At 34.2% G+C, this 14,100-nt stretch overlaps 1 protein-coding gene across 1 annotated transcript in view; it reads right to left on the bottom strand.

Moving 5' to 3' along the window:
* Nucleotides 1-14,100, bottom strand: part of LOC120243913 (sodium channel protein type 1 subunit alpha) — a 176,030-nt gene that overhangs the window by 59,508 nt on the left and 102,422 nt on the right. The window contains exons 3-8 of the mRNA XM_039250140.1: nt 11,158-11,276; nt 8,988-9,077; nt 7,265-7,393; nt 5,236-5,327; nt 4,100-4,369; nt 556-619 (exon numbers count right to left, since the gene is read on the bottom strand). Coding sequence (XP_039106071.1) covers nt 556-619; nt 4,100-4,369; nt 5,236-5,327; nt 7,265-7,393; nt 8,988-9,077; nt 11,158-11,276 — 764 coding nt within the window. The remainder of the gene's footprint in view (nt 1-555; nt 620-4,099; nt 4,370-5,235; nt 5,328-7,264; nt 7,394-8,987; nt 9,078-11,157; nt 11,277-14,100) is intronic.

The following is a 14,100-nucleotide window of genomic DNA, read 5'->3' as shown; positions in this document are numbered from 1 at the left end:
ATTACCTAGCATTTTAAATAATATTTTACAAAACTACTTTCTCTTTTTTAAAAAATACAGTTTGTTGTCAAGTTGGTTTCCATATAACATCCAGTGTTCATCCCAACAAGTGCTCTCTTCCATGCCCATCACCCATTTTCCCCTCTCCCCCAACCCCCATCAGCCCTCAGTTTGTTCTCAGTATTTAAGAGTCTCTTATGGTTTGCCTCCCTCCCTCTCCTTAACTAATTTTTCCCCTTCCGCTCCCCTATGGTTCTCTGTTAAGTTTCTCCTGTTACACATTATGAGTGAAAACATACTTTCTGATGATAATTAGCATTTTAACATATTCTAGTTCATATTCTCTACTGGGAAACCTCTAGAGTTGTCTTCTAGTTCACATATACTCAGCTAAGGGACACAGAGTGAAACCACAAATATTATTCCTTGTTTTATGAAACATAAAAACTTGTCTAACCTTTAAATAACCCCTCACCTTAGAGGTAGCCTGAATTACAGCAAATAAGTATTAATAAAATATACACACATACACAAACACACAAATTATTGGCTTACCCTGCATCAGAACTATTTCCACATAGTAGAGCATCCAAAAGACCCTCCAGAAAATAATGATACCCTGTTTAAAAAAAGGAAAGTCATACGATGAACATTTGCATTACACTGCAAAATGAAAGCAAGACGAGGCCCAACTTTTAGGATTCATAGAGTGATTTAAAATATCTTATATAATTTCCTCAAAGACATTGGGCTTTGACACTTCTCCCTCCAAATACTAGATATTATAGTAAGGGGATTGGTTACTTAAGAGAAGGAAGCATTTATCATTAATGTGTATAAAATTAGCAATAATCACAGGAGCTAACCTAAAAATTTTAAAAACATCAAATCAGGGCACCTGGATGACTCATTCAGTTAAGTGCCTGACTTTGGCTCAGGTCATGATCTCACGGTTCGTGGGTTTGAGCCCTGCATCTGGCTCTGTGCTGACAGCTAGGTCAGAGCCTGGAGCATGTTTTGGATTCTATGTCCCCCTCTCTCTCTGACCCTCCCCTGCTCACGCTCTCTCTCTCTCGCTCTCTCTCAGAGATAAATAAAATATTTGAAAAACTTTTTTAAAAAGCATCAAATGTTTTTTTCATTACTCTCATGAAAATAAAAATTTCATTCTGTAAAAATAGACAAGCATGACAGAAATTCCTTTGTTTTTCAAAACAGCCACATATTTGCAAATAAAGGATTATATATTTTCTCTCTTCTAGGTTTTTAAACACTATATATAAATGTTTAACAGTTAATTATGATTTGCATTCTATCAACTTCCAGAATATATCATAGTAAAAGTGCATAAATCATGTCAACTACTAAAAGAAATGAAACAAAACATAATGTTAAATAGTAAAGCTAAAATAATTACTAGAGGTGAATATTATAGTATCAGTAAGCTTTCTTTCTCTGGCAAATTCTTTAGATTCTTTTAAAATCCAGTTGAAGTGTCACTTCTGTGAATTATTCTTTGATGTTCTCTATTTCCTGCCCACTAAATATTGGCAAAATTAAGAACTCCTCTCACTGTGTCACCAGTAATATGTAGCTACTTAATGTAATTATTTGTTTACAAATTTTTAAACTAATTTTTGTATTGTAATAATTTGTTTACAAACAATATTTGCTTACAAATATTGTTACTCCCTAAAAGAAATTCTAATCATTGATTATTTCCATATTACTATTGTTGGGACTCAGGAGCCTATCAATAATTTTATTGAATAAATAACGACAGGGAAACAAAAAAGAGAAATGTATGGAATTAAATAATGATTTAAAAAATGTATTTGATTATAGTCAACAATGTTACATTAGTTTCAGGTGTACAGCGTGGTAATTTCACAAGTTTATACATTATGCTGTGTTCACCACAAGTGTAGCTACCTTTTGTCCTGATATATTATGATTATGATATCATTAACTATATTCCTTATGCTGTGCCTTTTATTTCTGTGACTTATTCATTCCATAATTGGAAGCCTGTATCTCCCACTCCCCTTCACCCATTTTGCCCAAACCTGGCACTCCTACCCCTCTAGTGTTTATTTATTCATTTGCCATTGTTGTTGTTGTTTAGAATTCACTTATGTGTGAAAGCAGATGGTATTTGTTTTCCTCAGTCTGATTTATTTCACTTAGCATAACACCCTCTAATTGCACTATTGAGTACTTACTCACTAGGAAAATGAAAACATTTGAAAAGATATATGTATTCCTATATCTATTGCAACATTATTTATAGTAGCCAAGATATGGAAGCAGCCTAAGTATCTATCAGAAAATGAATGGATAAGGGAGATGTGTTGTGTACACACACACACACACACACGCACACACACACACACCCTACAATGGAAATATTACACAGCCATAAAAAAGAAAGAGATTGTGGCATTTAAATAATCATTTTTTAAGAAGAAAAATTTTGGATTTTGTAAAAAGAGATATTTCTTAGATGTTAAATATTCAAAGAAATTTATTCTATACATGGTTCTATAAGGGATACAAAAACACATAATGGGAAATACATTTCCAATGTATTTACTTCCTTGAACATAGACAAGAAAATTTAGATAGAACTCCTTAACTTTTAAATAAAATTAAATGAAGTGAAAGGAATATGATAGTTTATGGATGAATTTTTGATATCAGATATTTATAAATGAAGTTTTAACCACTGAAGTCAATGATCTAGAAGCTTACTCTGAAGAAAATGCAACTTTCAGTTGCATTTACCTTTAATTTTAATACATTTAATTTTCTAATACTTTCAAAGACAAACCATTTTTTGTATTTGCATTTTATTTATTTAATTTATTTATATTAAAAACTTTAATATAAGTCAAGTAAGCTAACTTACAGTGTATGCAGTGTGCTCTTGGTTTCAGGAGTAGATTCCGATGATTCATCACTTACATACAACACCCAGTGCTCATCCCAACAAGTGCCCTCCTCAATGCCCATCATGCACTTTCTCCTCTCCCCCGGTCACCCATCAACCCTCAGTTTGTTCTCTGTATTTAAGAGTCTCTTATAGTTTGCCTCCCTCTCTCTCTTTGAAACTATTTTTGCCCTTCCCTTCTCCCATGTTTTTGTATTTGCATTTGATTTAAAATAATCTATTCAACAAATGGAGTATCATTAGGTAAAATGATAAGTATGGATTTTTAGAAATGAAAATAAATCTGATATTTATGATTTCTTTTATTTTGACTCTAAGAGAAATGGAGTCTAGTACATTTTCACTAGAGAATAAACCTTAAGTGACATCCTCATAATCAGTTCCTTGATCTTAGCCAAGAGGAAAAATAAAAACAGATTTCAGGTAGTTGATGATAGCAGTAGACTTATTGCCATAAAAGAAAGTGAGTAAGGAACATTTCATGTATTGCTTTGGTATACATATTCTTAATCTAGAGGTTTCCAACTATATGAAAATTATTTCTTGGCATATCACTAATGTCATGAAAGAGTTCATCTGTTTGAACCAAGGTATTTTATAGATCTCCAACTACAAAAAGATGCTGATTGGCTTTTAAAATTATGCTATCATTACTTTTAGAATTATCCAACCACCAGTAATTTTTTATGACTAATCCTGCTTGTTCCACACAACCAATCACTAAGGTTTTCTTTCTTTGATTTCTTTTCTTAAGTATTACTCATCACCTTCAAATAATAACGATAAAAGGCCATCTAAAGTCTAAGTTTCATATATTTAATATTTTTCTTTAAAAAGGACATTCCTTTTCACTATGAATCATGTTCTGTCTCTGCTTTTGTAACATTGCTACTGCCAAATACTAAAACCAAATACAAGAGAAAAATTTACTTAGCTTTCTTTGCAGCTGAACTCTTTAGCCTCCCATATAATGATACAACAGAAAGTGCCATTTGGAGTCAAAATTAGAAGAGTTATCAATAAAATAATTAAAGGTATATGCAAACCAATGATCAGGTGATTAAGAGGTCACAACCTGTTATGCAATCATTTTAAGATTGGTGGAAGGCAGATCAACAATGAAAAAATCTACATAACAATAATTCTTACTTGAATCTTGAATATATGATTTCCAGTCAAACTCAGTGTGAGTTTCATTGACAAGTGTGCCATTGTAATTCATGGTTACATTCTTCTCTATAGTGTGTTCCTCCAGGGACGCATTGGTGGGAGGCCATTGCACGCATTTATTCCGCAGGTTGCCCATAAACAGCTGCAGCCCAATCAGTGCAAACACGCTCAGACAGAACACGGTCAAGATCATGACATCGGAGAGCTTCTTCACAGACTGGATCAGAGCTCCCACGATGGTCTTCAGGCCTTAAAGAAAGAAGGTTATGACTATGAAGACTTAGAATATTGGAAATTACAAAAGCCCCACATAGTTTGCTTGAAAACATAGATTCCATGCATAAGTTTGAAAGTAATTGCAATGCCAGTGGAAGAACACCACTTCATGGTAGGCTGCAGTGCTAAGGAAATGAGCTCCAGGAACATAAAGATCCAAACATTTAAATGAAGATCATATTCCATTATGCTGAGAAAAACAATGGGAGGTTCATGGTCTTCGTGAAGGGTCTTAAATTTCTCCATTTTGCTAATGAAACTCACCCCATACTTTTATTAGGGCTAGTTATCCGTTTTATAACAAATAACCTGAATACATATTTTACAATGCCTATCTATAAGTAGGAAAAGGTTTGCTATAACTTGGCAGGAGGTGTGGGATATAACTGTACTTGAAGATAACAAATTCTCTATACAGATGCATGCTATTCTTCATTATCTTATTTCCTTGCCTTTTAAGGCATTATTGGATTTACATTATACATAATCATCAATACCTATAATAAACAAGAAATTACAAATTGGTACATTCAGTTGGGACCAAATCCTTGGTACAACTGACATGGAGAGAAAAAAGCATGACATCTCTAAGTGCAAATCACACATGGACTTTATACTGCAGTATCTCATGTTAAACTCCTAGGCTGATGAAAAATGAAAAAAAGATAAAAACTTATGTCCAAATAGTAAGAATCATTTCCTGTAAAACACTTGATTTTGATTATGATTTTGGTTATTTTATTATGATTCCTGATTTTCTGTAATGCTGACTGTCAAGCAAAGAAGACATTGCTGAAAAGACATGATGGATTATCCCAGGTATTTAATCCCACTCTCACCTGGAATGACAGAAATTGTTTTCAGTGCTCGGAGAACTCTGAATGTTCTCAGCGCTGAGACATTGCCCAGGTCCACGAACTCTGTCACGTATCTGTAATATGGAGTTCACACACAACACAATAACAGGATACAAAGAAAGGGCTGTAGGTACAAGGAGCCTTATGCTTCACACCAGTCACTCCTTACCTGGAGTTACAGAAATAGTTTTCAAAGCTCTCAAGACTCTGAAAGTTTGAAGGGCTAAAAAATTGCCTACGCTTACAAATTCTGTTACATATCTACAGAATTAAGTCAGAGTTACTCAAGATTTAAGAAGGATTTATATCATTTGCTTGGGTATTTTATACAGACCTTCTTGGTTATTCTAAACGATAATATTGTATGTAGCAATTTAGAAATAAGAGTCAATTACTATGGTTTTCTTTTTTTTTTTTTTTAATTTTTTTTTTTTAATGTTTTATTTATTTCTAGGAGAGAGAGAGCGTGAGCAGGGGAGGGTCAGAGAGAGGGGGAGTCACAGACTGAAACAGGCTCCAGGCTCTGAGCTGGCAGTCAGCACAGAGCCCGATGTGGGGCTCGAACCTACGAACCGCGAGATCATGACCTAAGCGAAAGTCGGACGCTTAACCGACTAAGCCACCCAGGCGCCCCAATTACTATGGTTTTCTTGTTACTCACATAATTTAAGGCCGTTTGCTAGATGTAAACTTCATAAAGAGTATAATCCTTTTGCTACGTTGGCTAGCAATATAGTCAACATGTTGTGTAACTGAGGGGAACTAAATAAATAGAAAATTAAATCTTGGCTCTTGTTTTAGGGTTTCAGTTAGAACAAAATGTGTGAAGAGAAATTTGGGCAGGAAAAGGCAGATTGCCTTACTGACTATCTGTACATGAAAAGGTTTTCCTAGTGAAACTCCTAAGTGAAAGGCAAGTTAAGGATAAGATTTTATGATCTGCTGTTATTGCTACTTTATTTTCAAAAAACAGTTGTCCCAATATGCTGTCTTTTGAACTGTGGCTCATCTGGACTAGATATGGAATTAAAGATGAGACGGGCAGCATTTGGAGACCCCAGTATGTCATTCCTACTTCCGCTCCTAGCTACCTCACTATGCCTATAAGAGGCCAAGAAGTCAGCCCCTGAAGGAACAATGAGGCTTGGTGGGCATGGGCCACTTTCCTCCATACTAATTTCACCTACTTCCCAACAGCCTTTGATTACTTCTCTGAATCTCTTCTTCCTTGGGAAAGTTTACCATAAGAAAAAACAAAGGGGATGAAGAAATTGTGCATATTACAGGGTGTATCTGGATGGGAGATAAGGAAAAGAAGGTTTATGTAGAGGGTAAAGAATGAGATGAAAAAATCATAAAGGGAAAGATAGGAAGAAATGGGATCAAGCAAGGAATAGGAAGAGACAGAATGTGTCTGCTCATAAGTCTTAAAGATCAATTTGCTGATGAAATAATAACTGACTATATTAAATAAATAATATATTAAGGACCTTACTTTCTCTATTCGTTTGATCTGTCAGAATGTTTTGATCTTCACAGATAGTTATATTATTCTACCAAACTAATAAAAGAAGATAGAGAGAATACATAACATGGGTAAGGTCAGTGAAAATTTGTGCAGCCAACAGAGTGGTTTGTGGCTATAATTTTTAAAAGCCATTTTCACAGATGTATTCTGGGTGAATACATGGTGAATACACCCATGCCTTTAGTGTTGTGTTGTGTTGTGTTGCATATGGGAGGGGCTTGTGCATGTGTTGAACAAGTGGCATGTATTAAATTTGCTGACGTGTCTGTTACATGTGGAAATTGTAACTTCAATCGCGGCAGAGGCTGTGTGCCCAAGTGAAATGCCACTTGGACCTCTGTTGTGCTAAACAAAATCAGGAGCTTAAATGTATAAATCACACCAAAATATTTTTCGGTTAAAGCAAGCTTGGTCTTTAAAAACATAAGCTCTCATACAAAGCCCAACCATATTCTGCCTTGAAGTTTCAAAAAGGGCACTTACGCAAATGTAATGACAGTGAAGTCAAGCCAGTTCCATGGGTCCCGAAGGAAAGTAAAATCTTCTAAACAGAAGCCCCTTGCAATAATTTTTATAAGTGATTCAAAAGTATATATTCCTGTGAAGGTGTACCTGGAGGCAAGAATCCAAGAAGATTTGAGAAAGCAATAATTTTATTTTATAGCCTATCAATTTCTTATCACTCTGTCAGTGGAAGAGATGAACATTAAAAAAAGGAATCTAAGTAGGTGGATGTTATTTTTGTGGAGATAAAACTTATCCCTAAACTTAAATTCCCTCGCTCCCATATGAAGAGTTGTTTTTCAAGGCTCCTAAACGCAGAGTGAGAAATACATGCTGTATAAAGTCTATGTGGCTACTGCCTGAAATGTCTTGGTATTGACCTAAGTGAAAAGAACCTCCTGAGAGTTATCTAGTACATTCACGTGATGGAATATGCCAATCAATACTATTGCAGCCAATCAATACTATTGCAGAAGCATAAAACAATATTTCTTTAGAAAGTAAAAACCTAATTTCAATCATGTTTTATGGATGAGAGAACACTGACAAATTAGCAAGTCTTGTGTTTTTCCCTTTCTATGAGATAACTTGGAAAAAGGAATTTGTTAACATCAAATAGGATAATTATAGGGTCATAAGAAGTGAAATTTAATTCAGAATAAGTGTTGGGTTAATTAGAAAATGTAGATGTTTCCAAAGTTTTAACATTCTACTCAAAAGTTAGAGAATAAAATCACAGAAACTAGAGGCACTGAAGACCTTTGGGCCTAACATGTTAACTTTAATACTTTAGGAATTCTTTATATATAAATTTTGTTATATCCTGTAGGATCTCTGTTTCTTTTCTGATTGGCTCCAATCTGGGAGTGTCCAGGAAGGGAAGAGGCTCTTGGGAATACCCTGGTGGCTGTTGTATTCAGGGTCAGCAGCCACAGAGCAAGAGTGGTTATAACCCCGGGCAGGATGAAAAGCCCCAGCAGCTCTTCATACAAATCCAGCCTCTCCCTCAGATGTATCCCAGAGCAGACCCATCAGCGCAGTTAGTAATGTTTTTAGTTTCCAAAAACACTATGCTTTCACTTCAGTTAGTTTATCCCTCAGTTTAAATGGAAAATTCAAGTTGTAAACCTCCAAATTTGGGGATTTTTTTCAGTGAATTTTTTGATCACAGCATTTGAAACTGATTTAGGCCTGACATGAAGTAGATGTGCCTGATGGAAATGAAAACTCAATGAGGATCAACACTGTCTTCTCATGGCATGTGTAAGGTTCCCTTGTAAATTCTGAACTCCGTGAAGTCATCTGGAAATTTAATTGGAGTCAAAGTCTACCATATTGGTTCTCTTCTGCAATTGCTTTCATCATATTTGCTTTGGGCACTGTAGATCTTAAAGGAAATATGGTGAGTGTCTGAGAATATTGGGCTCCCGATCACCATCAAATACAGGGGCCAGAAAGATATTAGATCCAACACCAGCAGGCCTCAAGGCAAATGTCATTTGTCTTCCTGCTTTGTACTTGTGCCTAGAGATGGCTTTAATAAAAATACTCTTCAGTTTTATTTAGAAGGTACACTGAGACAGAGTTTCAAAATCCTAAATATATAGATATAGATACACGTCTATATGTCAAATATCTGTATAGTCATATCTATAACACACATACACACATAGTAGGTGGTTTAAACATAAATTGAACTTACTCTACATTCTTTGTCCAGTCAGGAGGATTACTCATTGTCATAAACACACAGTTCGTCAAAATGGTGCACATAATTAGCATGCTGAATAATGTAGATTACTGTTAAGGAACATGCAAAAGAAAATCCAAATCCATGTATTATATTATATAAAACAAACATTGAAAGCTTAAACTGCAGTTTAGCCAGGATACAGTGACTAATACACTGTGAATAATTATCTAATTTCTTTAAATTTCAGTTTTGTCATTTGCAAAGTGTGAGTAATAATATCAACTCTCAGAGTAGTGCTATAGATTCAGATAATGTGTTATATAAATTAAGATAATGTATAATGTTTACAGAAGTATAAGGTATTGTTTTGACACTATTATTGAATCCATATATTTGCCTCCCAGAGAACTTTAGTGGGAAAACTATGCAATGTGGAGTGGTACAGTTTTTGGGCAGAGAACACTGATTTGAATTAATTCAGGTAACTAAAATAGCAAATTGTTAAGGAAGGTACATATAAGCAATATTGTGATTTCTTAAGTACATGTTATAGAATAAGTTCAATTCGTTAAAAAAAAACCACACGTAGTCAAGAGGACCTCATGGTGCTATCAGGTTGCTCTATTTTGACTGCATTTGAATAAGTGCAGCAGCACTGAATACAAGTAAAAGTGAAAATTCCCAAAGGCCAGGACTTGATGTGATATGAATGTAATTAAAATTCAACATAAAAGTGATCTTGGGCAAGTCACTCAGCCGCTCTTGCACAGAATCTTATGTCCCCAGTGACTTTCATACAAGGTAGCTAATCAAGTGTAGACTTGGCCCATTTCAGCTGTAGATGAAATGAGTTCAAATGTGGAAGGTACTTGGAATAGGCCTATATGTTAGTAGATATGATGCAAGTGTTGGCTAAAACAAATGACTAAGACATAACAGAGCTGAAAGGCACCTTGAAAAACTAGTCTAATCACTGTATTTCAGAAATCAAAGAAATAAGGCCCAAGCTCTAGGGAAATTAGATAACTTGGCTGAGGACTAGAACACAAGTTCCCTGACTTCATATCCAATATTCTTTCCACTACAGTTTACCACCCAAATAAAAATTTTCCATAAGTGAAAAAGGAAGTTTTCATCAAATGACCACATGATGGCACTAGGAATACAAACTATGAGAAGGTATCCTCCATAAATGTAAGAACCTTGAACATATGATTTTTATGTTTCAAATCTTTTCATATTAATAATGGCATATTTATGTCACTAAGAAATCTCTTGCTATAAGGTTAAAAATAAATGGCCTTTTCAGTTTTAGAATCTTTTCTTAAAAAATCAGGTATTATGCATTTATGAAAATTACAACAGTATTTCTACATTTATTATCACCAAAGCCATCAAATAATCAGAAATAAAGGTTGTTTTTGCCAATAAATATGAAAAGCTGAATTTAGTTGGAGTACTTTTTAACACCAACGGAAATCGCAGAGTCAAATCCCTAAAGACCATTCGGTAATATAATCTCAGCTTTCATTAACTTCCAGAGTCTTTACTAAGCAATCTGTTTTACATGACAGAGTTATAATTCTTAAGTTTGAAATTCAGCTGATATTCCAGTATTTTATTAGGAAAGTTCAAGAATTAACTAAGTATTGGCAAAAGCCCCCTGAAATTCTCCCATAGAAAATATACTTAAAGGTTTATTCTAAGGTACACTAAAATGCTTTATCTACTAGGTATGGCTAAACTTGGCTCTGGAAATATATTTCTCTGTTACTATATCATTACTCACTATAAATTCTAGATAATCTTAAATTTTGAGGTAAATATGGTAAAGATACATATGGCCATCTTACATTTAGATTTGTAAGACTCAATCCATACAAGTATTTTTAGGAAGATATATATAAAGTGTTAAAGACTGATGTATAATATATATTTGAAAGATATTTATGTATATACATAATTATGTATATATGTATAATGTTAAAGCCTTTTTAAGTTTTAGTGACATCTCTATGACCAACAAACTGTAAGAATAAGGCTTATATGACAAAAGATACAAAATGAGAGCGATAAAAGCCATAGAATATGGACATTTCCCAAACTAACTTTATATTTAGCAACAAAGCACTTATAGATTACACACAAATAGTTACTATTGATCACTTGAAAAGGATATGAATGTACCAAAATCTTAATAGCTATTTTCCTAAGAGGATTGAAGGGAGTTAAAATGTACAGGGCAGAGGTGGCACTGAACCGGAAGATGGCCTTCCCTTTATTCAATACTATAAAAGTCTGTAAGATAGGAACACAACATAGAAGTATAAAGGTATAAACCATTGAAACTCTATTGCCTACTTCTGTTATTTGTCATAATGAATTATTCCAATGTTGCAACTTTTAATGTTCACCATGCAGACAAATGGTTACTGGGTCTCTTCTTAACTAGATAGGACATTCAATGGTGTCACCTACCTTTTACCTGATACTTACCTGCAATTTTATCATACATAAGATATTTGGCCAAGAGAATTGATTTGTCAATATCTTAAACATCTGACTTGAATGAAGGTCTTAAATGGGTACATATTTTATTTCTAGAACTCTTAAGACACTACATTGGTTTATAGTGTTTTCAGCTTTCCCAATTCAAATATCTTGAAAATTAGTCCTATAGAATGAAAAATCATTCAATAGAACTAATCGTTTTTTCAAAATTATTTCTTAACCATTTATTCTTAAAATAAATCTTATCATCTATTGGTAGTCGGAAGTGAAAACAGCCACCATCAGACCCACTCTAGAGCTAGATGGACACAATTCAATAATTGATTTTTGGAAGCTAAGCTCCCTGGAGAGTATCTGTTGATGGGGAGCACTAAATTCTGTATTGGGATTTCTGAGTTAGCTGACACATTGAATTCTAATCCCAATTGACTGTTCATCTCATGTAGTGCTTTTTTAGTACAGAGGAAAAGCTCAAAGCCTCTGAAGAATTTAGGATCCATGAATGTGAATGGAATTGCATTCCAGAAATTAGATATATTAAGAGCAATTAGCAGCGTGCAGACAGAGAAAAAAAATAAAGTAACAACACACAATAGCATAAATAAGACAATGAAGAGTTCTGACTCAGTGTGTTTAAAGGCATTTGCTAATAATCATATAACATAAAATTTACCATCCTAACCATTTCTAAATGTATTATTTGGTACTGACTTTTTAAAAGAATGTATTAGATGGTTTATTATAGTAAAGTACCTTAGCATCTTTTAAATTTAATTAGTTCAATAAAAATTTCATTACCACCACTCCTCAGGATACCATTTGCTGCATGAAGTCACTTCAAAACCAAAGAAAAAGTTCAAAATTGGTGGTGGGGGAGAAAAGCCTGAGAAGTAGAATCTAGCTTGAAACAGGCTTCTTTACAACTCAAGACTACAGAAAATTCATGAAATCATTTTAACATGTGAATAATTTGTGTCTCAGAACATATTTCAAAACATAACATTTTGACTGGTTCAGGAGTGAAATTCTATATATGAAATATCACTTTAAGGATACATTTGTATGAGTGTAACTCTTCATACGTTAGATGTTGGTCAGATTTGTCACTTAGCTCTTCATATATAGTTACCAAATTCAAGTAACATTTATTGAGCCCCCATATGATAAGCTGTTAATATCAACCATCTGGAAAGTAGCATGGAACCAGTTTTAGGTCCAAATATTAACTTAGTTTATTCCAATAAATAAACTAATTCCAATTAGCATAATACTTGCAAAGTTCTGTGCTAGTGTTTACAGAGTAAACAAAGATATGTAAATCCTGACCCCAATAAGTATATATATACTAGCAAATGGCCAACTATCTTAGCTAAAAGAAGAAAACCTAGAAGGATAACTGAAGGGTTATGTAGATCAAAGCTGTCCAGTAGAAATATTACATGGATTACAAAGCTGAGCCCATATGTGGTTTTACATATTCTGATAGCCATATTTTTAAAAAGTAAAGAAGTAGGTGAAATTAATTTTGATAATTTTTTAACCTAATATATCCATTATACTTTCATTTGGTGGAACCAATATTAAAAATTTTGAGATATTTTACATCCTTTTTTCATACCACTTCTAAGTCTTTGAAGTCTGGACTAACCACGTTTAAGGTACTACACCCACACGTGGCTAATGTCTATTGCATTTGGCAGCACAGACCTACATGTAAACCATGCATTGTAGTGCTAGTGCAGACTCTCTTCAGCAAGGTAAAAATCAATTCTGATTTTAAAGGCAGACCAAGAAAAACAGGAAAATACCCCTGCCATTCAATAGCAGGACAATCTGGAAAGTAACATTAGGAAAATAGAAGTAAGAGTTTTTTAAACTTACATAGTTAATAAGAGTGTAGACTCTGGAGTCAGATGTCTGGCTCAAATGTGGCATTGAGATCCTAGACAAGTTACTTCATTTTCCTGTGACTCATTTGTCTCATTTGAAAAATAGGAATAAATATACTTAGCTCATAAAGTTGTTGTGATTCTAATTCAGTAGAGATTCTTATGCCTAGTATAGTATATTTTTGGTAAATAACTCAAGTGATTCTTCAATAGCTGGGCTGTGAATCTGTATTAACAGGTAATTTTTAAAATTGCCCAAATTGTCAATGATTATGGTTGTACACATGTGTTAAAATCCTTCCCCTTGACGTAGCTGCAGAGCCAATAAGGAAACAATTATGTTATAATAGTTTGACAGAAATTGCTATTTATGAATCTGTGCTTGTTACTGTCTAGTGATTTTTGTCTCTGCTTTAAGCCCATGCAAAAGAGATGAAGAATTGGTACCCAGGGAAGAGTCTGTAAAGCTGCTTGTCACTTGGCTTTAGCCGTATGCAATAATGGGGTGGGACCAGTACAGGAGGTGACCCCACCTGAGGTGTCCAACTGGGTTCTTATCAGCCAAGTTACAGCTGCTTCCGCCTCTCCCTCAGAGAGGAGAAACTATAACCACAGGTGCAAATAAAATCTGGGGATCAAATATTTCCCAGCCTGTCTTTAGCCTATACTATAGATGGGGTACCTTATTATATGCTCAATTTTTCTTTGACTAGAGGGGACAT

This window comes from Hyaena hyaena, unplaced genomic scaffold, assembly GCF_003009895.1.
Source record: "Hyaena hyaena isolate Hyena2069 unplaced genomic scaffold, ASM300989v1 scaffold_363, whole genome shotgun sequence".
In the NCBI taxonomy this organism is placed as follows: Eukaryota; Metazoa; Chordata; class Mammalia; order Carnivora; family Hyaenidae; genus Hyaena; species Hyaena hyaena.
This window is presented reverse-complemented; position numbering and strand designations above follow the sequence as displayed.